The following is a 27,713-nucleotide window of genomic DNA, read 5'->3' as shown; positions in this document are numbered from 1 at the left end:
CCGGGCCTAGGCCGCTCGCCCCTTCCGGCCCCGTGGGCGGTGGGCTCTGCGCTCCGCCCCGCGCTCTCCCATTGGCTCAGCTGCGCCCAGTTCCTGCCGCTCATTGGTTCGACCCGCTCTCCATCTCCCTTCCCTAATATGGAAGCGCTGAAAGGAGCGTACTAAGCGCGGCGAGGCGCGGGGGGGAGGGACTGTGCGGGATCTCGCCGCCGCGGGCCGCCGCCACCGTGACTGCTCTCCAGCCCTGTTGCGTCCCCGCTTGGTGCAGGGTTGAGCCCACTCCGCCGCCTTTCGGGTCCTGAGCGCGGGGCAGGAGCCTCCCGCCGCCCCCCTCTTACCACAATGGGAGTTCCCGCGCATCCCGGAAGAGGGAACCGGCTACTTCCGCCTGCCGGGACCGGACCGCAGCCGCCACCATGGTAGGGCGGGGGGCGCCGGGTCGGGATGAGGGGCCGAGGGGGCGGCGGCGGGGGATGGAGGGGCCGAGGGATGGAGGGGTCGGGGGCGGCGGGGTGAGCGGTGTCGGGGGTCTGCGGGTCGGGGGGTAGGCGGCGGGGCCCGGGGACTGACGCCGCCGCCGTGGTGTCCCCGCAGACAGCCACGCTGCGCCCGTACCTGAATGCGGTGCGCGCCACGCTGCAGGCCGCGCTGTGCCTGGAGAACTTCTCCTCGCAGGTGGTGGAGCGGCACAACAAGCCCGAGGTGGAAGTCAGGTACAGGGGCGGTGTGGGGAGAGGCAGCGGTGCCTCTGGCTGCCCGGGGGGCCGCCGGTACCTGCCGGTTCGCTGGGCAGCCGGGAATGGAGCTCCCCGGTAGAGCGCTGGCGGAGGGGGCTGTGCAGCCCGGGGGCAGCCGGGCAGGTCTCCACACCCACCGGCTGCCACCCCGTGGTCACAGCGCTGGGGCCGGCAGGGAGCCGAGGACCTGTGGGGAGCAGGGGGCTCTGCCTTCAGGAGGCAGAAAGCATCACGTAGCAGCGTGAAGCAAAAATCTCCACGTCTCTGCAATCCCCGCGGCTCCACACTTGTGCGTTCCCCGTTTCTGACTGGTAAATGCTTCCTTCTGAGTCAGTCCTGCCCTTCTTCTGGTCACAGGAGCAGCAAAGAGCTGCTGCTACAGCCGGTGATCATCAGCAGGAACGAGAAGGAGAAGGTCCTCATCGAGGGCTCCATTAACTCCGTGCGCGTCAGCATCGCGGTGAAACAGGTGACGTGGGGGCTGTGGACAGGGGGCTGGCAGCTCGCGCCTGGCGTGAGGGAGGCCTCACTTCCCTTTCCTCTCCCCAGGCTGATGAGATCGAGAAGATCTTGTGCCACAAATTCATGCGCTTCATGATGATGAGGGCCGAGAATTTTTTCATCCTGCGCAGGAAGCCTGTGGAGGTGAGGTGACAGGGAGGGGCCAGAGCAGCTCCTGGCACTGGGGGAGTCTCCAGTGCAGAACTGGAATGTGAGGTTGTGTGGTCGGTGGCCTGGGTGCTCATCCCTGAGACACTTCTCTCTTCCCCAGGGCTACGATATCAGCTTCTTGATCACAAACTTCCACACGGAGCAGATGTACAAACACAAGCTGGTGGACTTCGTCATCCACTTCATGGAGGAGATCGACAAGGAGATCAGCGAGATGAAGCTGTCTGTCAACGCTAGGGCCCGCATTGTGGCAGAGGAGTTCCTCAAGAACGTGAGGCTCTGAACTGGGAGGTCATTTATTTTGGGAGCAGGGTGTGGCGCTCAAAGCCAGCGTGGCCCTTGTGCCCAGATCCCATCTGTGAGGACAGTGGTGACATTCTGCCCAAGGAAGCTCTTGGAGATGGCAGGGAGGATGCCCCGGGGTGCTTGTACTCTCAAAGTGCCAGCTCTGGGACCCCCAGAGTGTGCTTGGGGGTGGGCAGCAGCCATAGGGCACGTGGCCCTTTCGGTGACTGCTGCGATGGGTCGCACAGTGCCCGATGAGGCAGAGGGAGAACCTGAGTCTGGTCGCTGCTCGCTGCTCGCATGGCGGCTGCACTCAGCCTCCCTCCCCAGGGCCAGGAAGGGTGGGCGAGGGCCAGAGGAGTGCCCGGGGATAGGGACTGACGGCTGTGTATCTTCTGCTCTTGCCTTCCAGTTTTAGGCTGTGGCGCAGGACCCCGTGGCTCCCCGACGCTTGTGCCCGCCGGGCACCGTGCCTGCGCCCACTCCTGCTGCCCTGCGGACGGCTGGGCTGGCGGCCGCGCTGGGAGCAGCCCCTGCTTGCGGCAGAGCCGCCTCGGTCGCTGCCGCTGTCTCGTCTCGTTTTTTAAACGGTCTCGTTTGCTGTAACCGCCGCCTCTGTCTGCTCTGTCCGTCCCGCGGCACCGGGGGAACCTGCGGCACCGGGAGAGGGGCGGGGCCTGGCGGGAGGGGGGCGGGGCTTGGCGGGAGGGGGCGGGGTCGGGCGGGGCGTCATGGCAACGGCAAACAGCGGGGGCGGCCCCGAGAGTGCGGGCAGGGTTGGGGATGCGAAGGGAGGGATTTGGGGGGGTGGAAGGGTTTGAAGAGGAGCTGGGGGGACACCAAGGGCCCGGGGGGAGTCTGGGTGTGGGGTATGGAAGGGTTTGGGGGGGCTGGTGCAGGGGGGGCTGTAGGCAGGGAGGTGCAGGCACAGGGGGGCTGCACGCCTGGCACTGGGTGTCTGGGGTCTGTCCCCAGTTTGGGGTGGTGGAGCCAGCGCGGTGGCCAGGCCCGGGGTTCTGCCATCACAGCGGTGCTGGGGTTGGGGGGCTGCACCCTGCACTGGAGCCCCCACCTCAGTCCCCAGCAGGGACAGGGGACCCGCTTGGCACCTGGGGGAGGCAGAGCCACCCGCAGCTCCCCGCACCCTCAGGCTGCTGTCGGTGGTGTCACAGGGAGAGCAGCACTGCGGGTACGCAGCGGGGGGCCGCTGCTGGAGCAGGAGGTGTCCCGGCTGTCCCCTGGCCTGAGGGTGGGGACGAGGGCACAGTGAGGGAGTGGGATATCCTGGGGGGTACCAGCATGAGGCTTGGCGGGTCGGTGGATGCTGTGGTCGGGACCCCCAGCTTGCTCGGGCAGGGGCAGGCAGGCACACACCATCTCCCTGCCACGGGGCTGAGGATGTGGGGCCAGCGGGGTCAGCTGGGGGTGTCCTCACAGGGCAGGCAGCACCCGCCACTGCCAGCCACCACGGCTGCCACCACCCCTTGCTTGACCTTGAGCAGTTCAAGAGGGCCAGGCTGCGTGTGGAGAGAGCCATCAAGGTGAGGGGCCTGATGTCAGCCCCCTGCCACGTACCTCTATTTATTGCATTGATGGGTCAGGCCGACAGCCGAGCCAGAGGGACACCAGGGCAGGCTGAGCTCTCACGTCCCTCCCCAGGAGAAGAAGATCTTCATGGTGCTGGGCCCCTACCCTGTCATCCGCAGCCAGCTGCGGGCCCGGGGCTGGGTGGAGAGGAAGCCCCCCAGCGTGGGCAGCCGACCGGAGCAGCAGCGCGGCAGGCAGGAGAAGCAGCTGCAGGAGGAGAAGGGGAGCGGCAATGCTGATACTGCTGATCAGGGGGACACAGTCCTGGGTCCATGGCCGGAGTCGGCATCCTGTGGGGCATGGCCTTCCCTGGGGACCCCAGAGCCCCTGCGTTCCCCATGGCCACCTGCGGAGAAGGAGGAGGAAGAGGAGGAGGAAGAGCAGCAGGATGAGGACCCTGATGACATCCACAAGCTCATGGTTAGCTGGGGGGGGCCAAGGTTGAGCTCTGCTGTGGCACCTGGGACCCTTCCCCTGGGATCCCCAGGCACAGGACACAGCCTGGGGAAGGGGGTGAGGGTGGGATGGGGGGGGTCCATGCCTCACTCCAGCCCTGCACCATCGCAGTCCTGCCTGCTGCGGGACCAGACGCCATACTTCATCTGGACCACCCGCTGCAGTGCTGTCAACCGCCAGCTGCTGCGGCACGACCAGGTGGTGAACCACTACAGTGGGGTGGCCTCCTTCACCACCAAGGTGGGAGTCTGTACACCTGGGGGACTGAAAGATGGGGCTGGAGGTGAGGTCCAGCAGGGGCTGCCACCCTTCTCTAAACAGGAGGGGCTGTGTGTCAACCTGCGAAACCTGACCTGGTTCTATGAAGCTGACGCTGATACATTCTTCCCTCGGTGCTACCGGCTGGGGGCCATGGATGAGCGGGAAGCCTTCATCGGTGAGTGCCGGGCAGCGTGAGTCCCCTGGGGCTGTTGCCCTCCTGTCCCTCCACCATGCTCCCAGTACCCCTCCACCCAGTGCCCTCCGTGTCCTGCGTGGGAGCGGGCAGGGACGATGTGCCCCCCTTGCAGAGGATTTCCGCCTGACAGCAGCTCGCAGCCTGCTCAAAGTGGCCCTGGAGAGGGCTGGGGACACGCCGGTGGGGACAGAGCAGCCCCCAAGATCTGATGAGCGGCCAGGTGAGCATGTGGAACTGGGACAGGAAGATTGGGGTCAGGGACATGTCTGGGCATGGAGCCCCTGCTCAGGGCTGTGGCTTGGGACCCCCCTGCCCACCCGCATGCACCCAAAGCCACCCGTCCCACGGGCAGGCTCCGTGCGTGGCCCTGAGGGTGGCAGAGTGGGTCCCCAGGAGCCACATCTCTCACCACATGCCGTCCACAGCAGGGTCCCCCCTGCCCTCCCCGCTGGTGGAGGAGGCTCTGCAGGTCTGCAGGCAGCACCTGGACAGCGTGGGGCACCAGGACATTGACAGGGACGCCCCATCCCCCTGCACAAGGGCCATCGACTGGGACCGCTTCCTGCAGGACTATTACCGCGTGGTGCAGTGAGTGCTGAGCGGGACAGGGGGACATGGCAGTGGGGCTGGAGCTGAGACCCCCACGTCCCCCCGCAGCGAGGGGGTCGGGTTGGTGCTGAGCGCGGCGCAGCAGGATCAGTGCCAGGCGCTGCTGCAGCTCCTGGCCGGGCACCTGCCCCAACTTGCCATGGAGGGCAACCACAACGTCTGGATCCTCAAGCCTGGTGCTAAATCCCGTGGCAGGGGTAAGGCTGGGGGAAACGGGGGATGCGGCCTCCCCGCCAAGGAGGAGGTCCCAGTGTCGCCATGTCCCCCAGGTATTGTCTGCATGGTGCGTCTGGAGCAGGCGCTGCGGCTGGCGGGGGGCTGCACGTCGTTCTCGGCGCGGGAGGGCGAGTGGGTGGTGCAGAAGTACGTGGAGCGGCTGCTGCTCATCTTCGGCACCAAATTTGACATCCGGCAATGGTTCCTGGTGACGGACTGGAACCCATTGACTGTCTGGTTCTACCGAGAGAGCTACGTGCGTTTCTGCTCCCAGCCCTTTTCCCTCAGCTGCCTGGACCCGTGAGTGCCCCCCACCCCTGCACCCCACGCCCCGCCACCCCTGCACCCCACGCCCTGCCACCCCGCTAACCCAGCTCTGCTCTCTCCGCCCCAGTGCCCGGCACCTCTGCAATGTCTCCATCCAGAAGCGCTGCAGGCCGGCGCGGGGCCGGCACCCCCGGCTGCCCCCTGACCAGATCTGGTCCTGCCGGCAGCTCCAGGCGTACCTGGCGCAGGCAGGGCGGGCAGGGGCCTGGCAGCAGGTGATGGTGCCCGGCATGAAGGCGGCAGTGGTGGCCGCCCTGCGCAGTGCCCAGGACTTGGTGGGGTCCCGCAAGGGCAGTTTTGAGCTCTTCGGGGCTGACTTTGTCTTTGGGGAGGATTGCCAGCCCTGGCTGCTGGAGATCAACGCCAGCCCCACCATGGCCCCCTCCTCGGCGGTGACCAGCCGGCTGTGTGCCAGAGTCCAGCGGGACACGCTGCGCGTGGTGATCGACCATAGGGACAACCCTGCCTGCCCCACTGGTGCCTTCGAGCTCATCTACAAGGAGGTGGGCTGTGGGGGGGGCTGTGGGGCAGTGACCCTCTGGGGACCCCGAGCCCCCACTCCTCCCATGTCCCCTTGCAGGCAGCCGTGCCCGTTCCCATGCACAGTGGGCTGAAGCTGATGGTGGAAGGCTGCTCCCTGAGGAAGCCCCGTTTGGCACAGCACCGAACCCAGGGCAAGGCCCCCACCACTGCAAACGGTGCCCCCCAGCCCCCTGTGCCCCCCAGCTCCTGGGGCAGAACCACCCAGGTCCCCCAGCCGGGAGCAAGGCAGGGGGAGCGAGCTCCTCTGGGGCAATGGAGCTGCCACTACGCCCCCGGCTCTGCCCCCCCAGCAGCCCCCCAGCCCCCCATCCCGCAGCCCCCCATCCCACCGCCCCCAGGGTGCTGTGCCAGGAGCCAGGGGCCACCGCAGTTTAGCCGCCTGCTCAGGCAGCCTCAGATGGCTCTGCCCCAGCTCCGTGTCCGTCCCCCGGCCAGGGTGCCTGTCCCACTGCCCCGGGGACCTCCTGGTAGCCAGCAGCCCCTGGGGACCCACAGGCCAGCCCCCCTCCTCCCCTCCTGCCGGGGTACGGCACTCGCCAGGGCTGGTGCCCGGCGCCTGGGCCCCGTGGTCCTGCCCGCGGTCCCCAAGCCCCATTGCAGGACAAAGACACGAAGCGGCTCCCAGGGGGACGTGGAAGAGCTGTGACACTGAAGGACACCCAGATGGGGACATCGCCCTGCTGGGGTGACATGGTGGCACCCGACTTCCCCCCCTACTGCCATCTGGACCCCATGGGGGCATATAGCGCTGTGGGGGCTGCAAAAACACGTCTGTGACAGGGAGCCTGTCTCTGCCCCTCTATGTGGGATGGTGTGGACACAGTTGGGGCTGTACCAGGGACGGGACTGGGGACAAGATCCACAGCCACTGCAGCAGCTCCTTGGCCAGGGGCAGAGAGGAGGCAGGAACAGACACCTCCACTCCTGTCTGCCTGACAGAGCCCTGGTGCTGGTGACACCGCTGGGCCCTGGGGACCACATCAGGCACCGAGGTGGCGGCTGGGCTGCCATCACCGGCTCTGCTCGGCGCACGGGCTGCTGTCCCCAGCAACACTGTGGGGATGGGGGTGACGTGTCCTGTGTGTGCCATGAAAAGAAACGGGCTCTGAGCCACCCTGGCAGCAGTTGTGGATTTAATGGGGCGGCAGAGGGGGAGCGGGTTGGGGTGGGGGGGTCCCTGCGGGCACTAGGTGCTGGGGCAGCCCCAGGAGGCGCAGGGTGCGCAGGAAATGGGGGGGCAGGGGGGCGCAGAGCAGGCCGCCCTGGGGCAGCATCAGCTGCTGCAGGTGGAGGTGGAGCGGGAGGCGGTGGAGCTGCTGTGGGGAGAGCCCCAGCCGGGACAGCAGCTCCTCGTCCAGCACCTGCAACAGGCGGGGGCAGCTCAGCAGGGTCCCTGGGGGCCATGCTGAGCCCTTCTAGCACCCCCCCCACCATGTACCTGTGTGCGGGTCGGGGTGGCCTCTGGGGGCAGGAGGAAGGGCACCCCCAGCACCCTGCCCACGCGGGATGAGTGCTCGTGGTCACCCAGCGCTGGACACAGCAGCAGCGTCAGGTGCACCGGGAGCTGCTCCGGGAAGGCTGTGGAGGCACGGGGCGGGGGTGGGACTGTGCGGGTGGTGGGGGGCACAGGGGAGGTGTTGAGGGGTCACCCACCTGTCCTGGGCTGGAGCTGGAGCAGCGCACAGCCCCCTGCAGCGCCCAGCACCTGGTAGCGTGTCAGGGTGCTCTTCACCTCCTTCCTAGCCAGGCTGTGGCGCCCCGGGGACAGCACCGGCACCACCTGTGGTGACACAGCCCTCAGCACCCCCTGGGGGTGACCCCCCCGCAGCTCCAGCCCCCCAGCATCCCCTTACCGCCGCGGTGTCACCCTGCTGCTGCCAGCGCAGCCCGGTGCGGATCTCGCCCTCTGCCTCTGCTGGGACCCCCACAGTGACAGCACTGCGGGGAGAGGGGGGGTGAGGAGGGGACAGACCCCGTGCCAGCATGGGGGGGGTGCTGGGGACTCACCAGTACGTGGCGGGGAACCAGCCCCTCCGTCGGGCAGTGGTGAAGAACCGCTGGAGCTGCTCGGTGGCACGGTGGCAGCCAGACAGGAGGACGAGGCCAGAGCACTCCCTGGATGATGCGGCAGCTCTGAGCCCTGGGTGGGGGCTCGCAGCCGCTTAGACCCCCCCCAGGACCCCCCCAGCCGTACCTGGCGGGAGCTTTCACCACGTGGAGCTCCGCGGGGAGGTCCAGGCGCCGCCGCAGCGCTGGCAGCAGTGCCGACAGGCTCAGCTCCCCGGGGCGGCCTGGGGAGTTGGGGGGGTTCAGCACCTGCTCGGCCCCCCCCAACCAGACCCCATACCCCCACCAGACCCGCAGCCGGACGCCCACCCGCACTCACCCAGGACGGGCAGCCTGGGGGGTTTGCTCAGCGCCAGCAGGGCTCCTGGGGAGGGGACACCCGGTCAGGATGTGGCCTCCCCTGAACTCCCCCCAGCAGCCCCTGCACCCCCGGTACCTTCTCGGTGCACCACGGAGGCCTCCAGCAGCCCCAGCGCCTCCTCGGGGCCCAGCGGCCGCCCCGACCTGCGTGGGGTGGAACGGGCAGGGAGCACGAGTGGGACCCACGCCCCTGCAGGTCCCCGTAGCCCCACACGCGTGTCCCCCAATCTGACCCCACACTCACCGCCCTGCACGCCCGCGCGCGCCCCTGCGCCCCCATCAGCCCCTCCGCGTTCACGCGCGTGCAGCCCCACACGTGTCCCCACTCCCACGCCCGCCCCATGACCCCTCTGCCCCCGCGCCCCCGCATCCCGCCGTGCGCGCGCGCCCCCACGAGCACGCGCTCCCCCCCCGCCCCTCCCCGCGTGCCGCCCCCACGCGCGTCCCCGCTCACCCCACGGCGCGCGCCCCCTTCCCGGCGCGCGCCAGGACGCGCACGGCGCTGCCCCCGCCTGCCATGCCGGGACTGCGCCTGCGCGGAGGCGGGGCCCAGGGGAGGGGCCACCACCCCGCCGCGGCCATAGAGATGAGCCTCCGGGCGCGCAGAGCGGCCGAGTATGCATTCAGAATGGGCGGCCGCGGCCATAGATAAGGCGGAAGTGCGGGCAGAGCGTCCCGCTGGCAGGTGGGCTGCGCCAAGGTGCGGCGGGGAAGGAGCGCCGGGGGTGTTGCCAGGGGGTCGAGCGGAGGCAGGGCTGTCACGGGGGCCTGTCACCGGGGGAGGGAGGCCCGGGGGAGGGAGGCCCGGGGGGCTGCAGCCTGCGGGCTGGGGCCGGGGCTGCCGCGGGCAGCGGGGACTCCCGGGCGGGGCCCGGCTCCCGCCTCACGCTCGTCTCCGCAGGCAGCTCGTGCCGGTGCTATGGCCTCCCGCGGGGGTCCCCGCGCCGCCGGCACCGATGGCAGCGACTTCCAGCACCGGGAGCGCGTGGCCTCGCACTACCAGATGAGGTGAGTGTCCCGGGGCTGCGGGGACCCTCCCCGGGCCGTGACCCCGGCGGGCTCTGCCAGCCCCGTGCTCTCTCCCCAGCGTGGCTCTCAAGTCGGAGATCAAGAAGCTGATCTACACACACGTGGGCATCTGGTTGCTGCTGCTGGCCCAGATGTGCGTGGGGCACCTCAAGCTGCTGCCGCACGACCAGGTGGCCATGCCCTACCAGTGGGAGTACCCCTACCTGCTCAGCATCCTGCCCTCCCTCCTGGGCCTCCTCTCCTTCCCTCGCAACAACATCAGCTACTTGGTGCTCTCCATGATCAGCACCGGCCTCTTCTCCGTGGCTCCCCTCATTTACGGGGCTATGGAGATGTTCCCCATGGCGCAGCAGCTCTACCGGCATGGCAAAGCTTACCGCTTCATCTTTGGCTTCTCGGCCGTCTCTGTCATGTACCTGGTAGTGGTGGTGGCTGCCCAGGTGCACGGCTGGCAGCTCTACTACAGCAAGAAGCTGCTGGACTCCTGGTTCACCAGCACACAGGAGAAGAAGAAGAAATAAGCAGGGAACGGGTGGGCTCTGCGAAGGGCTGGAGCTCTGCAGCTGGGTCCCGTGGGGCCGCGCTGGCGCAGCTCCGGTGGGTGGGGGTCCACGGGGACCAACGTCTGTGTCTGAGCCACGCTGCGGCTCTGTGCTCGCATGCGGGGGGGTGCGGGAGGCTCCCGGGCCATGGGGTGACCCCGCTGCCCACCCCCCATTGCTCTGTGTGTCGCTCTATGGAAATAAAGTTCCCTCCACGCTCCCACGCGTGTCTGCGCCTCAGGAAGCGCCGCCTGGCAACGGGAGGGGGGACAGCGGGGCCGCACGTGCCGGCGGAGGAATGCGGCGGGGCCGGCCCGGGGCGGGGCGGGGAGCGGCGGCTCGGCCATGGGGCGCCCGCCGCTGCTCGCCGCTGCTGCCGCTCTGCTGCTCTTGCTGCCCGGTACCGGGGCCGCCGTCACCCGCCTCCGGGTCTTCGCCAACTTCGTGAGCACGGAGGGGTGCGGTGTGGGGAGGCGGGGGGCGGGCGGGCCGCGCCGCGCTCACTCCCGTCTCTTTGCTTGCAGGAGTGTCGGGCCACCGGTGAGTAGCGGCGGGGCCGGGTTGCGAGCGCGGGGCTCCGCCGCCCGGGGCTCCCGGGTGCGGCGGGATGGAGGGGCTCTCCCCAGCCCGCGGCTACCGGCTCCTGGAGGGTGGCGGGGACTCCCCTGTTCCCAGGGCTCCCGGTCCCGGGGGCTCCCCCTTTCCGGGGCTGCCGGTGCCGGCGGTAGGCGGGACCCTGGCGCACGGCGGCCCCCTCTCTGCTCTCTTCCCCCGCCAGCCGACCGCACGCTGAGCTCCCCCCGCTGCCGCCGCCCGACCCGGCCCGGGCCCCCGCTGCAGCCGCCCGCCCTGGCCCTGAGCAGCGCCCGCCTGTGCCTGCCTGCGCAGCCCTGCCTGCCCTGCCTGCGCGTCCGCCTGGCGCTCCCTGCCGCAGGTACGGGCAGGGGCAGCAGGGCCGGGCACCCCCCTGGCTGGTGGCGGGGGGAGGGAGAGGTTCGTCCTCCCACTCGTGTCAGGACCCCACGCTGGTTTCTCGCAGAGCTCGGTGATGTCCGCGGGCTACAGCTCAACTTCCTGGAGCTGGGCTCCAACCGGGCCGGCTGGCTGCAGGTGTGGCGGCGGCACCGGGCACTGGGCAGCTCACCGGTGAGTTCGGGGCGGACCGTGGGGCTGGACGGCGCAGCCATGGGTGTCCCGCTGACCCCCAGCTCTCCCCGCAGTGGCAGGTGCAGTTCGACTGCTTCCCTGTGGAGAGCGGACGGCAGGTCCTTGTCTCCCTCCGCACCATCCCTGACCGAGGCTTGGCCATCAGCCGTAGCCACCTGGTTGCCGCTGAGCCACCTGGTGAGGCTGGGAGGGACCCGGGGAGTGTCCTAGGTGGGACACTAGTGCTGGCTGACCCCCATCTGCTCCACAGGGCCGGTCTTCACCCACGCGTGGGTCCCCGAGGCACGGGCCATCGAGGTGTGGGTGCCCGAGGGTCCTGCTCTGATGGTGCGGCTGTGCCACCAGCTGGCCCTGGAGTGCGAGGAGCTGTCCCGGCCCTTCCATCAGCAGGTAACGACTCCAGCCCCCCCAGCTGCTCCTATGCCAGGCTGGGGGCTGCCTGTGCTCCCTGCCAGCTGACACTGCCTCTGTGCCCACAGGTGCTGGTGCCAGGGGGCAGCCGTGTCTCGCTGCCTTATGAGTTCCTGGTGCCCTGCCTGTGCATTGAGGTGAGTTGCCTTCCCTTACAGCTGCTGGGCCCCGCTCGCTGCCCGTTTCTGCCTGTGTAGCAAGGGTGGACGGGAGGAGTTGGGGGCACATCCTGCCCTGACCACCCTGCTCTGCTCCCCCAGGCCTCCTACCCCCACCATGACAGCCCACGCCGCAAGCACTGCCCCTTCCGTGACCAGCCTGCTGCCTGTGAGTGCCCATGGGGAGAGGAGACAGGTCCCGGGGTGTCCCCGGCTGTCCCCCCAGCCTGCTGATGCCATGTCCTGCAGATGGCCCCGAGCTGTGGTCCTCAGTGCGCTTCCACGACTACAGTGCAAGCAGCAAGGACCAGATGGCGATGGTGCTGAGTGCCAGCTGCCCTCTGCACCCTCGGGCCACTCTGTGCTGGAAAGAAGCAGCAGCTGAGACTGCGCCTTGCCATGATGTCCCCAACTCCACGGCCAGCGAGGAGGAGCAGGTGAAGGGTTCTGGTCTCGGGGTGCCACAGGGCACCAGCCTGGAGGGGCTGTTCCCCTGGTTGGGGCACCTGCCAGACACCAGGGTGCCCTAAGAGTGGCAATCGGGTGCTGGGCTGCCTGTGGGCTGTGCGGATCAGGAACGGTGACATCCTCTGTGCCCGTACCAGGCATACACGCTGGACAAGGTGGATGTGCACCCCCAGCTCTGCTTTCGGGTAAGCCCTCATGGATGGGTGGGCACTGCCTGGGAAGGGGCTGGCGGGGGGCAGTAGAGGGCTCACCTAGCCCCTCTGCTGATCCCCACTCCCCTCAGTTCTCCTTTGGGAACAGCAGCCACGTGGAGTGTCCCCACCGGCCAGGTGAGTCCTGCAGGTGGGGGGACACCCCTGGGTTGAGAACAGCCCTGCCCTGGGGTCCCTCACACCCCTCATCCCCTTGGGCATCCTGTGATCCCCCCGCTCTCTGGTGGCTGCAGAGACCGCCTGGAACGTCTCGGTGAGTGCCCGGGGGCTGCAGCTGCACCTGCGCCTCACCTCCAGCATCCCCGCGGCCTTCAGCGCAGCTCTCTGCCAGCCCCGGGGCGGGCAGTGCGAGCCCGAGGCCTCCCTCTACACCGTCACACAGGTGGGTGGCATGGGGCTGGGGGGACACGGTGGGGGACTAAGCCATGCTGACCCTGCCTGCCCTTGTGCTTTGCAGCTGGAGGGCTCTGTCCCAGGGGAGCTGGCGCTGCTGCTGCCGGTGCAGGTCCTGGGCAGCTGTGTGCTGGTAAGGTGACCCCCACACTGGCACCTGCACTGCGGATGGGGACCCCAACCTGTCCCCCCCTCACCCTGTCCCTTCCCCAGGTGTGGCGCTCGGACGTACGCTTTGCTCAGAAGCAGCTGCTCTGTCCTGACAGTGAGTGGGGGTTCCAGGGTGGTCTGTGAGGGGTGGTGGGGGTGGGCAGATGCCCCCATGTCAGCACCTCTCTCCCAGTATCCCGCAGGCACTTTGGGCTGCTGGGGCTGGCACTGGCACTGGGTCTGGTGGTGATCATGCTGCTTCTCAACTGCCGTAGTGCCTGGAGGCCGACCACCGGTGAGGGGCACCCTGGGGGCTGTTGGATGGGGGGGCAGTCGCTGTGGGGCTGGGGTGCCAGGGGGTGCCGGTTCCCTGGGATGCAGAGGGTCCTGGGGCAGTATGGTGGATGCTTGGATGCCTGTGGGGGGTACCAGGGTGTCCCCAGGGGGACTCAGGGCAGGGCTGTCACTACTGTCCTCTCTGTCTGCAGGTGCCCCAGGTGGGCGCCCCGTACTGCTGCTGTATTCTCCGGACTCGGAGGAGCACCTGGGGCTGGTGTGTGCCCTGGCCGAGCGGCTGCGCGCGGGGCTGGGCTGTGACGTGCGCCTGGACCTGTGGGAAGCGGGTGGCGTGGGGCGGGTGGGCGCCCTGCCCTGGCTCTATGCCCAGCGGGGCTGCGTGGGCCGCCAGCGTGGCACCGTCCTCCTCCTCTGGAGCCGCGGCAGCACCCGGCTCTTCCGCCGATGGAGAGTGGGGGCTGCCAGTGGGACCCCTGGGGACGCCCATGACATCTTTGGGGCAGCCATGGCCTGCCTGCATGGGGAGCTGGGGACAGCGGGCCATGGTGGCGGCTGGGTGCTGGCCTACTTCAGCCGGCTCTGCAGCCCCCGTGATGTCCCCCAGCCCCTCCGGCCCCTGCCCACCTACTGCCTGCCCCGGCAGCTGCCCGGGCTGCTGGGTGCCCTGCGGGGCAGCCCCCCGGCCTCCCGCCGCTGCTGCCGGGGCCAGGCAGGAGGGCTCCTGCATCGGCTGCTGGAGGTGGGGGCTGGCGAGGGCAGCCCCCCACCCCGGCCCCCCGGGGCAGCCACTGGCACCTGAGTGCCTGCACTGGGGCTGAGCTGGGCGTTGCTGCGGGGCCGGCAGGGCTGGGAACAGCCCGCTGGTGAGGCCAGGGGCCCCGTCATGTAGATGCAGGACTTGGCTGGGTGTGCCGGCTGCAGCGGCAGGAGGGGTGCCCGTGGGTGCCCTGGGCAGGGGCCATGGGTGCTGTGGGGGCCCGAGCAGGGCTGGCCCCAGCCATGGGATGTGCTGCATGGGCCAGGGCAAGCGTCCAGCCGGGCCCCTGGGTCCGGGAGTGGAGGTGCTGCCCTGGGTCTGGGCAGCTTTATTTCCATACAGGCGCCTGCTCCAGAGGAGAGCTGGGACCCCAGGGAAGCCCCTTTGCGGGGGGTGCTGGAAGAAGCCGGGCAGTGGGGGAGCTCCCTGCCCTGCCAGGACACAGCAGGCTGGGGGTGCCAGGTGCTGGGCACAGCGTGGCTGCTCCCCGCTCCCATGCTGCCAGCAGGACCTTGTCTGGGGTAGAAGCAATAAAGTCACCATTTCACCCTGCCCTGCTGTCTGTCTGGTGTGACTGTGACCCAGCTGGCTCCTTGGGATGCCCACAGGGGACTTGCAGCCCTCCCCGCCGCAGCCTCACACCGCGTCCCGCAGCCGCTGCCAGCTCCCCGGGGCCGGCCTGGGCACCGTGCCCACGCCCTGGGGCAGCGCCAGCACCCAAGTCCAAGCCACGGGGCCACCCTGGCCTCATGGGGCCCGGAGCCCTCCCTGTGGTGCTGGTGCACGGAGCCCGTCCGTGGGTCGGTGCGGGAACGGGAACAAGGAGGCCCCACCCCGGGGCGGTCGTCAGCACCACGTTAGGACCCGGGTGTCCGGGATCAGAGCAGGAAGCGGGAGCCGGCGGTGGCTGTGGGGCCCGTGGGAGTGGGAGCGGGGCTGTCAGGAGTGGACGGCGTGGGGCCGGGGCATCCCACGGCCCCGGCCCCGCCATGCACGTCCTGGGACTGCTGCTGCTGCTGCTGCTGGGGACAGTGGGTGGGCATGGGGCCCCCCACGACACCCTGAGCTGCTCCCAGGTGGGTCTGGGTCACTGGCACATGGGTCAACGGGCACCCTGGCGCTGCCATCGACCTCACCCCCGCCTCCCCCCAGGGCCTCGCCTGCCGCCTCTTGGGTAAGTGCCACCGCCACGGCCCCAGCCCACCCAGGACATGGGACCCCACACCCACGGCCACCCTCCGTCTCCCCCCAGACACCGACGTGCTGTGCGGGATGGAGCCGCCAGGGCCTGGCCATGGGCTGGCCCTGGCTCAGTTGGGGCTGGAGCCGGCGCTGCGCTGCACCGGGCCTGCAGCCTGCTCGCCCTGCCTGGCAGTGCGCCTGCGCCTGGCCCTGCCGCCCCGCACCAACACCAGCCAGCCCCGCCGCCCTGCGTCCTCGGGCGTCCCGGGGCCAGAGGACAGCGATGAGGCAGGACGGTGGTCACTGGTGGATGGGGCCACCTCGTCCCAGCACAACGTCACCGGGCTGCTGCTGCTGTCTGGACACACGTACGCCTCCTCCCGCTGCGTGGCCATGGAGGTCTGGGCACCCCTGGCACGCGCGGTGCCCGGCCAACCCCTGGTACGTAGGTGTGGGGTCCCAGGGATGGGTCTCCCAGGCACTGCAGTGCTTGGCGAGGTGGGGGCTGGTACCAGCACCTCTCCATGGTACGGTGGTCCCGTTCCCCGTACCCTGGGGAGGTGGGTGCCAGCAGTGCCGGTGCTTTGCCGCAGCGCGGTGGTGGTTTTCCTGCCCAGGGCTGGGTGACCTTCCGGTGCTTTGAGGCGCCGCTGGGCTCCGAGCTCCATGTCGCGGTATACACCAACTCACACGGACGCCGGAGGCTGAGCCAGCGGCAGCGGGTGCCAGGTGAGCCTCCGGCATGCCCCGCTGCAGCGTCCCCTGTCCCCCCACCCACTGACCCCCTGTCCCCGCAGACTGCTCGTGGCCCGCGGCACAGGCTGCTGTCCCCCAGTGCCAAGGTAAGTGCTGGCATCCCCTGGCCGCGGCTGTGCCGAGATCCCCCTACCTTGTCGCGTGTCCCCTGGGTAGCTCTGGGCGGTGGGTGCTGGGGGTGAAGGTGATCCCCAGGGTGCCATGCCCTGTGCCGTGGTGCCGGGTGGGTGGTGCTGGATGCTGTGTGCCCTGAGCCACCCTCGGCACAGTGCCCAGGCTGCAGGTCTCCCCGGGCCCAAAGGAGGTGGTCGTGGAGGTGCAGGGGGCTGCGGCGGGGCACAGCTACACCCTGCGGCTCTACCACAACCAGAGCCATGGCGCCAGTGCGTCAGGGCGTGCGGTGACCACAGTGAGTACAAACCCCTTCCCCTCTCCCCACCCTGGCCAGGCTCTGGCTGTTGCCCCCCGCCATCCCTGGGGAGCCATGTCTGTGTCACAGGCAGGGAGAGGGTCCTCCTGGGCTCAGTGACCCTGCTGGGGGGCGATTTGCCACAGGGTGACCCACATCTGGTTCCTGGTGGCAGAGCGGCCCCATGAACTACAGCCTGCCGGCCGACGAGGTGCTGCCCTGCCTCTGCATGCAGGTAGGTACCCACCGGGCACCATGGGGGTGGCAGGGATGCCACCAAAGCACGGGGCTCTGGGCACCACGCGGTCCCCTCTGGCATCCCAAGGAGCCAGCTGGGTCACAGTCACAGCCTGGGTGCCCTAAATCCTTTTCCTCTCTCTTTCTCATCCCTCCAGGTCTGGCCAGAGACCCAGGATCCACCGCGGGCCACCCTGTGCCCTTTCTCCCATGGTACCCACACCTTGGGGCTGGAGCGTGGTGGGGCCAGGATGCATGGGGATCCTAGGGGACACTGCAGGGAGTGACACCCCTCTTGCCGTGTTGCCACAGATGCGGAGGCCTGGGAGCGGCTGTGGGCATGCAGCCGGCTGGTCCTGCACGCCAGCGGACAGGCACTGACCTGCTCCCTCTCGGCCCCCTGTGACCTCCCGGCCGAGCTGGTGCCCTGCTGGCAGCCAGTGCCCGAGGGGCCCTGCCAAGCCCTGCCCGGCCTGCGGCAGCCCGCGCTGGGGCAGGTCAGTGAGGCTCTGTGGGGCACTGGGGACCTGGGTGGATATGGGTGATGCTGACAGAGCATCTGTCCTTCCCACAGGGACCCCAGGAGTTTGAGGGGCTGCGGCTGCACCCCAACCTCTGCGTGCAGGTAGGAGACCTCCCTGCCCCACGGCTGCCCCACAGGCAGCGCCAGGCCTTGCTAACTTGCTCTCTGGGGCAGGTCTGGAGTAGCGGGCAGGTTCGGCTGATCCAGTGCCTGCGGGACCGTGAGTATTGCTGGGAATGGGACGGTGGGGGCAACCTGGGGTTCCAGCTGGGGGTTTGGCACCCCTTGTCCTCCTCTTGTCACTCCCCCGAGCACCCTGGCACATCCCCAGGAGCACTGCCTGGCCACACCGATGACGTCCTGCTGCTAGAGCACAGGGGGAATGCCTCGCTGTGTGCCCTGGAACAGGGCACCTGCACCCCCCTCGCCAGCTTCACCAGCACGGTAAGGGGCAGGGACCCCCATGTCCTGGCAGTGGTGACACTGATGGCACAGCTGGCTCACCCCTTGCCACCTTTGCAGGGAGCTGGGCACCCTGGGCTGCTGGAGCAGGAGCTGCGACGGGACGTGGCGGCGGGGCAGTGCAGGCAGGTCAGTGCGGGCATCTGGTGGGCAGCGGGCAGGGACCGGGCAGGGTGTGATATGTCCCTGTCCTCACCTCCACAGGTCTGGCACCCTGAGAATGGCACCGGCATCATGCTCTGGGCCTGTCCCCTGCATAAGTGTGAGTGTCCTGGCTGCGCTGGGGAAGCGGTGTGGGGCTGGGGGAGGACACCCACTCTCAGTGGGTGCTGGGGACCCCCAGTGGGCGCTGACCCCTGCCCTGCAGACCTGCGTGCCCACTGGGTGCTGGCGTGGATGGGGGTGCTACTGGGAGCTGCCTGCATCCTGCTCCTGCTCCTGCTAAAGAAGGAGGACCTGAAAGGTGAGCGTTGCCTGCCCTGGGGGCTGTATCTGGCCAGGGATGCTCCTAGGATCCCATCTCACCCTCTCTCTTCCCTGCAGACTGGCTGAAGTCCCTGCGGGCTGACTACGGCTCTGAGGGTGAGTGTGGGGCAAGGCTGGAGGTGTCATACCCTTCCCACTGAGGGGTGTCCCCCATCAGGGGTCTCCCAGCTTGCTTCCCACTGTGTCTGCCCCATAGGGTGGGTAGGGATGTAGGGGGACAGAGGGTGGGAACCCTATCTGGGGGGAGTCCCAACCTGCTCCCTGCCCTGCCTGTCCCTTAGAGTGGGTAAGGGGATCCAGGGACTGAGCAGGAGGTGGGTCTCCCATTGGTGGTGGTCTCAGCCTGCCTCCTACTGTGGCTGTCCCTTAGCTTGAGTACAGGGGGTGGTGCACTGGTTGGGGGACAGAGACAGGGGATGGGACCCACCACCATGGGTGGTCCCAGCATGCCTCCCACCCCATAGGATGGGTACAGGGTGCCAGGGGGCTTTCGGGCACTAACGATACCCCTCAGGCCCCCTGCGAGGCCAGCGGGCACTTCTGGTGCACGCAGCGGAGCCGGTGGCAGAGCGGGCGGCGTGTGCCTTGATGGCAGCTCTGCGCCTGCTGGGGCTGGCAGTGGTGGCAGCACCGGGAGGCGGCAGTGGGGTTGCAGCATGGGGGCCACTGCCCTGGCTGCATGCCCAGCACCGCCGGGCACTGCGTGACGGTGACACCGTCATCCTCCTTCTCTCCCCGGCAGCCGTGGCTGCCGCGTGCCGGTGGGACGCTGGGGCCAGAGCCGTGCTGGGGGCCGGGCATGGCCCTGGCCCTGATGATGTCCCCACCACGGCACCCTGCGAGGTGTTTGCGGCGGCTCTGTCCTGCGCTGTGCCGGCACTGGCAGCGGGCAACGGGCGCTACGTGGTGGTGCGGTTAGAGGCCCTGGTGCCGGCGGTGCCACCGGTGCTGCAGGCAGCCCCTGCCTTCGCACTGCCCAGCAAGACGGGGGGTTTCCTGCGGGCGCTGGCGGGACCAGGTCGGTGGCAGGGCTGGTGCCCAGAGCCGTATGTGGCCGTGGTGGCCGAGGGGCTGCAGCGCGCGGTGGGGGAATAAAGCAGTGATGGTGCCTTTGCCGAACGTGAGTCCAGCCCCTGTGGTGTGGAGGGAGAATGGGGAGTGGGATGGATTGAGAGGTGATGGGGAGGCAAGGAGGCTTTGGGGGCAGGAGGGGGGTCTGGGCTGGTTGGGGGGTGAAGGGGAAGTGGGCTGGTTTGGTTGGAGGGTGGATGGGGAACCGGAGCAGTTCAGGTGGGGTGATGGAGAACGGGACCAGCTCATGGGGGATAAGCGGGAACTGGGCCAGTTTGGGGGTATGAGAAGGAAACAGACCAGTTTGTGGGGGGAGGAGGAAGAACTGGGGCAGTTCAGGAGTAAGAGGGACAACTGGACCAGTTTGGCTAGAGAGGGGAAGGTGACCTGGACTGGTTTGGCTGGGGGGGTGTTGATGTGGAGCAACCCAGTCGGGTCGGGGGTCGAGGGCCCCAGGCCAGGCGGGAGCGGGGCCGGTGCGTTCCGAGGAGCGCCTCCCGCTCCGTGTGCGGTCACCGACCGCGGCCCGTCCGCGCTGCCCCCCCGGCTCCGGGTACCCTTGGCTGCGGCCCCTTTAAGCCTGGAGGAGGCGGGGCCCGGCGGGCGGCGCGGGTTGGCTGGGAGCGGGGAGGCGGTGCTAGCGGGAGCGCGGCCATTGGCGGGGGCGGCGGGCGCTGAGTCAGCGGGCGGAGCCCACGTGGTGCGGGCGGGGCGGAGGATGCGGCCGCGGCGGCGCCCGGGGGCAGCGCTGCTGCCGGCCCGGCGGGGGGGACCCGGGCTGGGGGGGGCCCTGCTGGGGGTCGCCCTCCTCGCGGGGGTCCTGCTGGCGGCCGCCTGTGCTCACCCGGAGCGGGACGCGGACGGGGCAGAGCCCTGCGGAGCCTGCCGCGGCCTCGCCAGCAGCTTCAGCAGGGTGCGGGGCGGGGGGGGGACACCGGGGGTGATGGGGACCGTGGCGTGGGATGTGGGGCCTAGGAGGAACACGGGACCTGTGGCCTGAGCGGGGAGTGGAGGGGTGATGGAGACTGAGGGCTGTGGGGTGACACTGCGGGGGAGCCGGGGAGGGGGAGCAGTGGCGTGGGGGGCTCACGGGTGACGGGCGTGGGGGCATAGCCTGCGGTGAGGGGGTGGCCCGGCGCACGGTGACGCAGTGTGGGAGTGACATGGACCAAGGGCATCCAGGGGGGTGATGTGGCTAGGGGACTCAGGGGGAGCACAGATTGGGGGAGCAAGGAAGTGACAGGGCCCCGGGTGGGGGGTGGGGGGTGGCCTGGAGGGACATTGGTGGGGTGGGGAGGTAACCCCCACAGCATCCCCAGGGAGTGGAGGGGGTCCTGGGGGAGGCACAGCCGCTGGGCTCTGGGGTGGGGAGAGGGCAGCAAATCCCTGGAGTGACTCGTTCCTGAGAGGAGAGGGTGGTATGGTTGGGAGTGACCCTTTTGGGGGGTATTGGGGGTCCCACGCCTGCGCTGCCCTCACCCCTGTGTGCCCAGGGCCTGGAGCGGACGGAGCATGAGGGCTTTGGCGGGGGCAACACGGCCTGGGAGGAGGAGAAGCTGGCGAAGTACCAGCACAGGTGGGTATCCCCCAGCTGGGGGGTCTTGGGGGGGCCCCAGCTGCCCCAGGGGGACGTGTCCTCACACTGACCCCCTGTCCCTGCAGTGAGACCCGTCTGCTGGAGGTGCTGGAGAGCGTCTGCGCCCCCTCAGACTTCACCTGCCACCAGCTGTTGGAGCGGAGCGAGGAGCACGTGGAGCGGTGGTGGTTCCACGAGTGAGTCTGGGGACAGGAACATGGGGGGGTGGACAGGGGGACGGCAGGGAGCTGAGCACCGTGTCCCCCACCTCCCCAGGCGGCAGCAGCACCCCGACTTCTTCAAATGGCTGTGTATGGACACGCTGGCGCTCTGCTGCCCACCTGGCACCTATGGCCCTGACTGCCGGCGTGAGTAGCTGCGGCACGAGCCGGGAGCTGGTGGGGTGCTGGTGGAGGGACCCCCTGCCACACCACCCCCCCCTAGGCTGCCAGCCAGCTGCTCTCTCCCCGTGCAGCCTGTGCTGGGGGGCCCCAGCAGCCCTGCAGTGGCAACGGGCGATGCGATGGTGACGGCACGCGCCGCGGCACCGGCCTGTGTGTCTGCGGCCCTGGCTATGGAGGCCCCTTTTGTGCCGAGTGCGGTGACGGCTACTACGAGGCCTCGCGTAACAAGAGCCACCTGATATGTGCTGGTATGTCAGGGGGTCTGGCCCGGCGGGGAGGAGGGCTGTAGTGCTGGGGGGCTGCCCTGGCGCTGGGTGCAGGCAGCTCCCCTGCCTGCACCCACCCCGCTCTCCCCTGCCTGCAGAGTGCTACCGGGCGTGTGGGCGCTGCACGGGGCCGGAGGACTCCAGCTGCCTTCGCTGTAAGAGGGGCTGGGTGCTGCACGAGCACCGCTGCATCGGTGAGGGCTGCAGTGGGACCCAGGGTGGGCAGCGGGCGAACTCGGGGCTGCTGGGGGGGCTGCGTCCCAGGTACTGGGGCTCAATGGGGCTGTGTATCCCCCAGACATCGATGAGTGTGGCACGGAGATGGCGCACTGCCGAGCCAACCAGTTCTGTGTCAACACGGAGGGCTCCTATGAGTGCCGAGGTCAGGCGGGAGCAGGGGAAGGGTTCTGTGCAGGTGGCTCCCCGCTGCTTGGGGCCGCCTCCCCCAGCCCAGGCTGTCTGTGGCTGAGCTGGGAGGGGGCTCTGGCAGTGACCCCAGCTCCTCTCCCCACGGCAGACTGCTCCACGGCCTGCATTGGCTGCATGGGTGCGGGGCCGGCTCGCTGCAAGAAATGCAACAAGGGCTACTGGCGGGATGGAGCCAAGTGCCTGGGTAAGTGCCTCTGCAGGCGGGGGGGGCTCTGACCCCTGCCCAAACCCTGCCTGAGCCCCGCCTCCCCCCGCAGATGTGGATGAATGCACCAGCGCCGAGGAGCCGGTGTGCACGGGGGCACAGGAGGTGTGCGAGAACACGGAGGGCAGCTACCGCTGCGTCTGCTCCCGCGGCCACGTCCGGCGCGACGGGCACTGCGTGGAGGACAAGCCCCCAGGTATGGCCTGACGTGGTGGGGTGGGGATGGGTTGTGGGCAGAGGAGCTTGGGGGGCGGTGGGAGACTCTGCTTGCCCCACCGTGCCCTCCTCCATGCGCACCATCCTTGCAGATGCCCCGGAGAAGGGCTTCTTTGACGACGTGACGGAGGACGAGGTGGTGGTGCTGCAGCAGATGTTCTTTGGCGTGATGATCTGTGCCCTCGCCACACTGGCTGCCAAGGGCGACATGGTCTTCACCGCCATCTTCATCGGCGCTGTGGCTGCCATGGCCGGCTACTGGCTCTCTGACCGCAGCGACCGTGTCCTCGATGGCTTCATGAAGGGCAGATAGCGCTGGGGCTGCTGGGTGCGGGTCGGGGGACAGGCTCAGCCTGGGGTGTGGGGTACCCCCCAGCAGGCGCTGGCTGGTGAGGCCGGATCCTGTACGCGGTGCTGTGCCCTGCATGTGTCCCCCAGCCCCCTTGTCGCAGGGTGTCACCTCCCTCCTGCAGAATGAGCCATGGGGGGGTGCCTGGTCCCTGGGAGCTCCTGCGCAGCCCCCCCCCAGCCAGCACAGTGATGCTGAGCAGTGCGGCACTGCTTGGGGGGGCACAGCATGCTGCCCCCAGCCCTACGTGCTCGGGAGGGGAAGTCCCGCACCATGGTGGGTGGGAGGGCATGGAGGCAGGTCGGGGGTGTTCTGGCACCACTGGGTGCCAAGGCGGTGATGCTGGCAGAGCTTGGCCCTGCTGCCAGACCTCGTGTTCCCCCCTGTGAGACTGTTCCCTGTGGAGCATTGTGGAGCTGGGGCCCCCTCTGCCCTGAGCTGTGGGGCTGGGAGAGTTGCCTCCCCCACCCCCTCCTCCCTGCACCCCTGGGCAGAGCCCATCTCTCCCCTCCCAATCTGGGGGGACCAGGGAGGGGCTTCTGCGGGGCACGGGGTCCCAAGGATGAGGGGGCCCTTCCGGATGCATGAGCGTGGCTGTTGCATTTGTCTGTGGTTTGTCCATTGGGGTGTGCCCATCTGTCCATGTGTCCATATCTCAGGAAATAAAACTCTGCACACCTGGCCAGGCTGCTCAGGGCAGGGGGGGCTGGGGGAGCTGCTGCCCATCACTGCCTCCGCACGCCAACGGGGCCACCTCCTCCCAACATAAACTTTATTTCTCTGGTTTGGCACAAACGGAGCTGGCCCAGCCCAGCTCCCCACTCCTACCCGGCCCCGCGGGGGTGCAGGATCAGGCCCCCTGGGACCCCACACTGGGCTCATCCCCCTGCACCCTCCAGTCTCTGCCCAGCCCTGCTTCTTCCCATCTCAGAGCTCGATGGTGTCGCTGGAGAGGCTGCGGGCGTCCGCCACCTTGCCAAGGGCTGGGAAGCCACGGGGGCCGTCGCGCTCCCAGCCGGGGGGCACAGCAGGCACCAGGAGGGGGGCCCGGCTGGGCGCCTCGTCCAGGGGCAGGCTGTCGGGGGAGGACAGCCCGTGGCGCCAGGGGTTCCAGCTGATCTTCAGCGAGCTGCTGTCCAACGAGCTGGCTGAGGCGGTGACGGTGACAGTGCTGAGGGGCTGTCGGGGGCCGGGCAGCTCGGTCAGCGAGCTGCAGCGTGCCATGTGTCCCAGGCCGGGGGTCTCGGCGGGAGTCGGGGAGTGCAGTGAGGTGCCAGAGCCGCGGCGGGGCTGGCTGAAGAGGCCGTCGCGCAGGAGGTGCCGGCGGCAGAGCGCCTGGTCGATGCTGCGGCGCAGGTCGATGGGGGACGGCGGGCGGAAGGCCAGCTCCCCCAGCGAGGGGGACGAGCCCTGCTCGAAGGCGGCACAGGAGCGGGCGGCCACCAAGTTAGGGCACTTGGGGCTGAGCCCCGGCATGCCGGCAGTGCTGGCGGCGGCCGCCCAGGCCTCGTTGCTGTCCTTGAGCATCCGCAGGGGCAGCTGCTCCGCCGGGTTGCGAATGAGGCTTTTCGAGATGTCGCCGGTGGGCGCCCGCTCCAGGCCGGTGCTGCCGGTGCTGCCAGCCCAGTCGTAGCAGTTGTTGGGGTACTCGGGTGCCTCAGCTTTGCGGCTGGCGCAGAAGTACCGCAGCGCCTTTGCCCAGCAGGAGTGGCCGGCGGGGCTGCGCCGACGGCACTGGCAGCGCAGCGGCTCGGCGGCAGCCACCAGCAGTGCCAGGGCCATGCCCAGCTCGCCGACCCGCAGCCAGAGCTGTGCTGCCCAGCCAGGCCGGGAGAAGTGCCTGGGGGGGGCCAGGACTCCCCGCAGCCACAGGGCGCTGTAGAGCTGCAGCCCGCAGACCGGCAGCCCCGCCACCGCCGCCACCAGCAGCGCCCAGGCCCCCCGCCGCGGCCATGGCTCCCCGCCACCCCCAGACCCTTCCTGGGGTGCCCGCAGCACCCGCCAGCACCCCCAGAGCCCCCCCAGCAGCAGCAGGACCCCGGCCCCGCATCCCAGCGCCTGCAGCCCCAGCGCGGCAGCAGGGCCCAGCCGGGGCGGGAGCAGGTCGGCCGCCCCCAGCACCCCGCTCTGCAGGGCAGCGGCGGCCCCCAGCGCTGGCAGCCCCCGCAGCCGTGCCGGCAGCAGCCGGAGCTGGGCCAGGCGCTGGAGCCGCTGGAGCAGGAGGGCGAAGGCGCCGAGCAGCAGGGGAAAGGGGGCCGTGCTGAGCAGCAGCAGGGCCTGGGGGGGCAGGCGGCCCCGCGCCCCGTAGGGGTCCAGCAGCAAGAAGGTGGCCCGCAGCAGGCAGGTGGCCAGCAGCACCCCGTGGGCTCCTAAAACGTGGGGTAGATGAGGCAGACGCAGGGTGGCCGCCCCCACCAGCCCAGCCAGGCAGCCCAGTGCCAGCAGCAGGAAGATGGCAGCCACCCCGTAGACGTGGGCCTCCCAGGAGAAGCCCAGTCGGTGCCGCAGCTCGGCCCAGCGCAGCCCGGTCCCGTTGGTCCCTGGTGCCGGGGGCGGTCGGCTGGGCTGCGGCTGCAGCGTGGATGGATGCCGGGGGGCTGGCTGTGGTGTCAGCCCTGCCTGCCGCCACGTGGCTGAGGGGGCTGCAGTGCCGTGGGTGGGGGGCTGTGTCCCCAGGGGGTCTGTGGGCAGGAAGGAGGTGGACGGTTAGTGGGACCCTGTGCATGCAGCTCAGTGACACCCAGTCCCCCACCTGCACCCCATGACCGGGATGCGTCAGCCTTGGCACCCCGGCACCGTGGGGGGTGGGTGCCCTGTGCCCACCGGCACCTCCCGAGGGCCTCTGGCAGAACCGGGTGCATGGGGGTGGCATGGACCCAGGCACATCCCTGACCCGCCCTGGGGCAGGTGCCACCCACCGGGCACTTAGCACTAATCTTAGGAGTAGATTAGGGCCGTCGCTGGGCACAATCCTGATTGAAGGTGTCACCGCGTCCTGGCTGGGCAGCCCAAGATAGCTGCTGTCCTCCCCACCAGCCCTGACGCCCCGAGGATGGGCTCCCATGGTATCCCCAGTGGTGACCGACCACAGGGGTTTGGCCACAGCCCTGCATCACCTGAGCGTCTGGTCCCGGGTGTCCCTGTGGCAGAATGTGCCTTTGGCTGTGGGGTGGCTTTGGTGGCATTTGGGGTGCTCACAGCGCCCACGGCACCCCGGACCCGCTGCGGGGAGCCGACATCCTCCTCGGGTAGCAGCCCTGCGAGAGAGGGCAGAGCCAGGCGCTGGCACCCACAGGGGCTCAGTCCCCTCCGAGGGGTTTCCCACGCTGTGCCAGCTCCTACCTGTGCCGGGGGTGCTGGCGGGGGCCGTGCTGGAGGCAGGTGGCTGCACGGGGCCAGTGCTGAGGGCAGCTCTTCGGGTGGGCTGGGGTCCCTGCTGCCCGGTCAGCCCGGGGTCTGTGCGAGGGGCCGTGTCCCCGGGGCTGGCGGTGGCGTGGCTGAGCGGGGCCCTGCGGGTGCTGCGCTGGTGGGTCTGGAGCACCCGGGTCCAGGGCTCGGACAGCCCCCAGGATGAGGCTGAGGGGGGCAGCCGTGGGGCAGAGCTGGGCAGAGCTGGGGAGGGGCTGAGGGGCCCTCCCAGAGCCCCCTGTCTGCCCACTGGCTCCATGGAGCCAGGGCTGGCGTGGGGACCCTGGGCTGGTCCCATGCGTGTGGGGTGGGGGACGGGGACAGTGCCCAGCAGGGCCAGCTGGCTGCTAGCTGGAGTGAGCGGTGTGCCCTGAGGGAGGCCTGGGGCTGCTGTGGGTTCCCATGCCACCAGCTGTCCCCCTGCAAGGGCATCTGCTGTCCCCGTCCCTGTCCCTGCTGCCGACATGGGGGCCAGGGCGATGGTAGACACGGTTGGCCGAGGGCCGGGGGTGTTGGCTGGCCCGGTAGCACTCTGCCAGGCTGGGGATGGACCCTGCCCTGCCCAGGGCGGCCCCGAGGAGCCTGGCCCCATGTGCGTGGGCACCTCGGGGCCCAGTGTCCCCAGCACAGAGCTGTGGGGCAGCCAGGTCCCCCCTTGGTGGCTGTCCTGGCCTTCAGCCTCGTGTCCTCGCCAGGCGACGAGCGGCTCCTCTGCCATGGCCATGGCTGTGCCGCTGTCTTGCCAAGCCCCGGTGCCAGCGCCTGCCATGGTGGTTTCCGTTTCCAGAGGTGCTGCAGTGGCATCCCCCGCCTGCAGCGGTGGGGCCCAGCGCATGGGGCTGCCACCCCCCCAGTGCTCGCTCCGAGGGTCCCCGGCACCGCTCGGCTCCCCTGACGCCTCCCAGGTGGGGGCCAGGCCTGGCCAGGGCTGTCCCCAGGCAGGGCTATGCAGGAGGTCCCTACCCTGCTGCAGGGTCCCACCTGGGGACAGCTCCGCCGACAGCGTCCCCCGGGCCACAGCAGCGACCCCGGCAGCCAGGAGCAGCACCCAGGTGACGAGCCATGCCACAGCCATGGTGAGTACCCAGCCGGCCCTGTGGGAACGGGGGGATTTGGTGAGCCGGGACCCGCGGTGGCTGCCCGGGGGGGGACTCGCACCACTGGCTGTGGGGCTGCTGTGCCTCCAGCAACCCACTGCCCAGGGAGGGAGCCAGCAGCTGGGCTGGCCCTGCCCAGGCTGGCCCTGGACCCTGTTCCCAGTTGTCCCTGTCCCCGCTGGTTCCTGGCTGTCCCCTGGTCCTGGCTGTCTCTATTCCTGCTGTCCCCATCCCCGGTGTCCCTGCTGCCAGTGGGCCCATTCCCAACCTTCCCCATCCCGGTGTCCCCGGTGCTGGTGGCCCTTGGTGCTCAGTGATCCCTAACGCCAGCCTCCCGATGTCCCCCTCCCCGCGGTGTCTCTCTCCTCCCCGGTGTCGCTCCCGGTGGCCCCGCTGCCGGTGGCCCCGCTCTGACGCGCACCGTTCACCTTGGCGCATCCCCGGCTGCCTCCCCCGGGGATGCCCGGCCCGGCGCATCCCGCCGCGCACGCGGCTCAGCCCCGCCGGGCCGGGAACGGCGCCGGGACCGCCCGGCGGCGGCGGCTCCGCGGTGCGGGAGCCGGCGGGGCCGGGCAGCGGCCGGTGCGGGAGCGGAGCGGGGCCGGTGCGGCCGCCGCATCCCGGGGAACCCGCCTGCAGCGCGCCGGGCCGGCCCCGCTGCTCAGGGCTCGGTCCCCGGCGCCCGGGCCGCGGGGCGGCCAAGCTCCCTCCCGCCGCCCGCCGCAGCCCCGGTGCCG

The 27,713-nt window shown here is 69.8% G+C and overlaps 8 protein-coding genes across 11 annotated transcripts; 6 read left to right on the top strand and 2 right to left on the bottom strand.

Moving 5' to 3' along the window:
- Nucleotides 1-344: 344 nt before the first annotated feature.
- On the top strand, nt 345-2,300 carry ARPC4 (actin related protein 2/3 complex subunit 4). The gene is made up of 6 exons (XM_065642906.1): nt 345-419; nt 595-713; nt 1,095-1,206; nt 1,287-1,382; nt 1,510-1,680; nt 2,107-2,300. Exons 1-6 carry the CDS (start codon nt 417-419, stop codon nt 2,110-2,112), a joined length of 507 nt encoding a protein of 168 aa, XP_065498978.1. The 5' UTR covers nt 345-416; the 3' UTR covers nt 2,113-2,300.
- A 125-nt stretch (nt 2,301-2,425) lies between these two features.
- On the top strand, nt 2,426-6,535 carry TTLL3 (tubulin tyrosine ligase like 3). The gene is given in 11 exon segments (XM_065642297.1): nt 2,426-2,459; nt 3,132-3,235; nt 3,354-3,701; nt 3,849-3,977; nt 4,059-4,173; nt 4,307-4,414; nt 4,620-4,782; nt 4,852-5,000; nt 5,073-5,319; nt 5,414-5,910; nt 5,913-6,535. Coding segments are annotated over 11 exon segments (2,517 nt in total).
- Nucleotides 6,536-7,012: 477 nt separating this feature from the next.
- Nucleotides 7,013-8,835, bottom strand: RPUSD3 (RNA pseudouridine synthase D3). Its single transcript, XM_065642337.1, has 9 exons — nt 8,771-8,835; nt 8,393-8,460; nt 8,276-8,320; nt 8,084-8,180; nt 7,897-8,004; nt 7,743-7,827; nt 7,543-7,669; nt 7,328-7,467; nt 7,013-7,250 (listed from the first exon to the last, which is right to left on the bottom strand). Exons 1-9 carry the CDS (start codon nt 8,833-8,835, stop codon nt 7,023-7,025), a joined length of 963 nt encoding a protein of 320 aa, XP_065498409.1. The 3' UTR covers nt 7,013-7,022.
- A 68-nt stretch (nt 8,836-8,903) lies between these two features.
- Nucleotides 8,904-10,106, top strand: JAGN1 (jagunal homolog 1). Of its 4 annotated transcripts, none has more exons than XM_065642794.1 (3): nt 8,904-9,001; nt 9,218-9,324; nt 9,404-10,106. In XM_065642794.1, exons 2-3 carry the CDS (start codon nt 9,236-9,238, stop codon nt 9,864-9,866), a joined length of 552 nt encoding a protein of 183 aa, XP_065498866.1. In that variant the 5' UTR covers nt 8,904-9,001; nt 9,218-9,235; the 3' UTR covers nt 9,867-10,106. The 4 variants fall into 4 exon arrangements, with proteins under 4 accessions (XP_065498866.1, XP_065498867.1, XP_065498865.1 ...); XM_065642795.1 differs by having other exon boundaries at nt 8,906-9,016; nt 9,222-9,324; XM_065642793.1 differs by having other exon boundaries at nt 8,907-9,016.
- Nucleotides 10,107-10,226: 120 nt separating this feature from the next.
- On the top strand, nt 10,227-14,443 carry IL17RE (interleukin 17 receptor E). The gene is made up of 16 exons (XM_065642671.1): nt 10,227-10,331; nt 10,412-10,427; nt 10,666-10,821; nt 10,927-11,033; nt 11,108-11,231; nt 11,305-11,444; nt 11,534-11,602; nt 11,726-11,792; nt 11,873-12,060; nt 12,229-12,276; nt 12,375-12,420; nt 12,537-12,685; nt 12,761-12,829; nt 12,910-12,961; nt 13,040-13,141; nt 13,335-14,443. The coding sequence occupies exons 1-16, from the start codon at nt 10,233-10,235 to the stop codon at nt 13,940-13,942; spliced, it is 2,040 nt and encodes a 679-aa protein (XP_065498743.1). The 5' UTR covers nt 10,227-10,232; the 3' UTR covers nt 13,943-14,443.
- A 408-nt stretch (nt 14,444-14,851) lies between these two features.
- Nucleotides 14,852-19,059, top strand: IL17RC (interleukin 17 receptor C). The gene is made up of 17 exons (XM_065642670.1): nt 14,852-14,976; nt 15,053-15,074; nt 15,153-15,523; nt 15,700-15,811; nt 15,880-15,924; nt 16,108-16,247; nt 16,423-16,482; nt 16,643-16,697; nt 16,797-16,981; nt 17,059-17,109; nt 17,182-17,227; nt 17,339-17,451; nt 17,530-17,598; nt 17,674-17,731; nt 17,837-17,932; nt 18,013-18,051; nt 18,470-19,059. Exons 1-17 carry the CDS (start codon nt 14,890-14,892, stop codon nt 19,048-19,050), a joined length of 2,130 nt encoding a protein of 709 aa, XP_065498742.1. The 5' UTR covers nt 14,852-14,889; the 3' UTR covers nt 19,051-19,059.
- A 214-nt stretch (nt 19,060-19,273) lies between these two features.
- On the top strand, nt 19,274-23,152 carry CRELD1 (cysteine rich with EGF like domains 1). The gene is given in 12 exon segments (XM_065642669.1): nt 19,274-19,475; nt 19,478-19,563; nt 19,565-19,939; nt 20,520-20,602; nt 20,689-20,799; nt 20,879-20,970; nt 21,078-21,254; nt 21,371-21,466; nt 21,571-21,654; nt 21,790-21,885; nt 21,959-22,102; nt 22,215-23,152. Coding segments are annotated over 12 exon segments (1,767 nt in total). The 3' UTR covers nt 22,436-23,152.
- Nucleotides 23,153-23,398: 246 nt separating this feature from the next.
- On the bottom strand, nt 23,399-27,595 carry PRRT3 (proline rich transmembrane protein 3). The gene is given in 6 exon segments (XM_065642878.1): nt 23,399-25,152; nt 25,588-25,728; nt 25,814-27,026; nt 27,028-27,339; nt 27,342-27,422; nt 27,425-27,595. Coding segments are annotated over 6 exon segments (3,672 nt in total).
- Between the last annotated feature and the right edge of the window lie 118 nt (nt 27,596-27,713).

The sequence above is a fragment of the Caloenas nicobarica genome, chromosome 11 (assembly GCF_036013445.1).
Source record: "Caloenas nicobarica isolate bCalNic1 chromosome 11, bCalNic1.hap1, whole genome shotgun sequence".
Lineage (NCBI taxonomy): Eukaryota > Metazoa > Chordata > Aves > Columbiformes > Columbidae > Caloenas > Caloenas nicobarica.
Note: the sequence above shows the minus strand (reverse complement) of the source record. Positions and strands in the feature narration are given on the sequence as shown.

Bases quoted from the DNA above. Each gene is read 5' to 3' on its own strand.
- ARPC4 (XM_065642906.1), top strand. The intron at 714-1,094 runs GTACAGGGGCGG...TTCTGGTCACAG, and splicing joins AAGCCCGAGGTGGAAGTCAG to GAGCAGCAAAGAGCTGCTGC. The intron at 1,207-1,286 runs GTGACGTGGGGG...TCCTCTCCCCAG, and splicing joins TCAGCATCGCGGTGAAACAG to GCTGATGAGATCGAGAAGAT.
- IL17RC (XM_065642670.1), top strand. From the start codon at position 14,890: ATGCACGTCCTGGGACTGCTGCTGCTGCTGCTGCTGGGGACAGTGGGT. The intron at 15,812-15,879 runs GTGAGCCTCCGG...CTGTCCCCGCAG, and splicing joins CCAGCGGCAGCGGGTGCCAG to ACTGCTCGTGGCCCGCGGCA. The intron at 16,698-16,796 runs GTACCCACACCT...GTGTTGCCACAG, and splicing joins CCTGTGCCCTTTCTCCCATG to ATGCGGAGGCCTGGGAGCGG.
- RPUSD3 (XM_065642337.1), bottom strand. From the start codon at position 8,835: ATGGCAGGCGGGGGCAGCGCCGTGCGCGTCCTGGCGCGCGCCGGGAAG. The intron at 8,461-8,770 runs GTGAGCGGGGAC...CACCCCACGCAG, and splicing joins AAGGGGGCGCGCGCCGTGGG to GTCGGGGCGGCCGCTGGGCC. The intron at 7,670-7,742 runs GTAAGGGGATGC...GTGTCACCACAG, and splicing joins AGCAGGGTGACACCGCGGCG to GTGGTGCCGGTGCTGTCCCC.
- JAGN1 (XM_065642794.1), top strand. From the start codon at position 9,236: ATGGCCTCCCGCGGGGGTCCCCGCGCCGCCGGCACCGATGGCAGCGAC. The intron at 9,325-9,403 runs GTGAGTGTCCCG...CTCTCTCCCCAG, and splicing joins GCCTCGCACTACCAGATGAG to CGTGGCTCTCAAGTCGGAGA.
- IL17RE (XM_065642671.1), top strand. From the start codon at position 10,233: ATGGGGCGCCCGCCGCTGCTCGCCGCTGCTGCCGCTCTGCTGCTCTTG. The intron at 12,061-12,228 runs GTGAAGGGTTCT...TGCCCGTACCAG, and splicing joins CGGCCAGCGAGGAGGAGCAG to GCATACACGCTGGACAAGGT. The intron at 12,421-12,536 runs GTGAGTCCTGCA...TGGTGGCTGCAG, and splicing joins GGAGTGTCCCCACCGGCCAG to AGACCGCCTGGAACGTCTCG.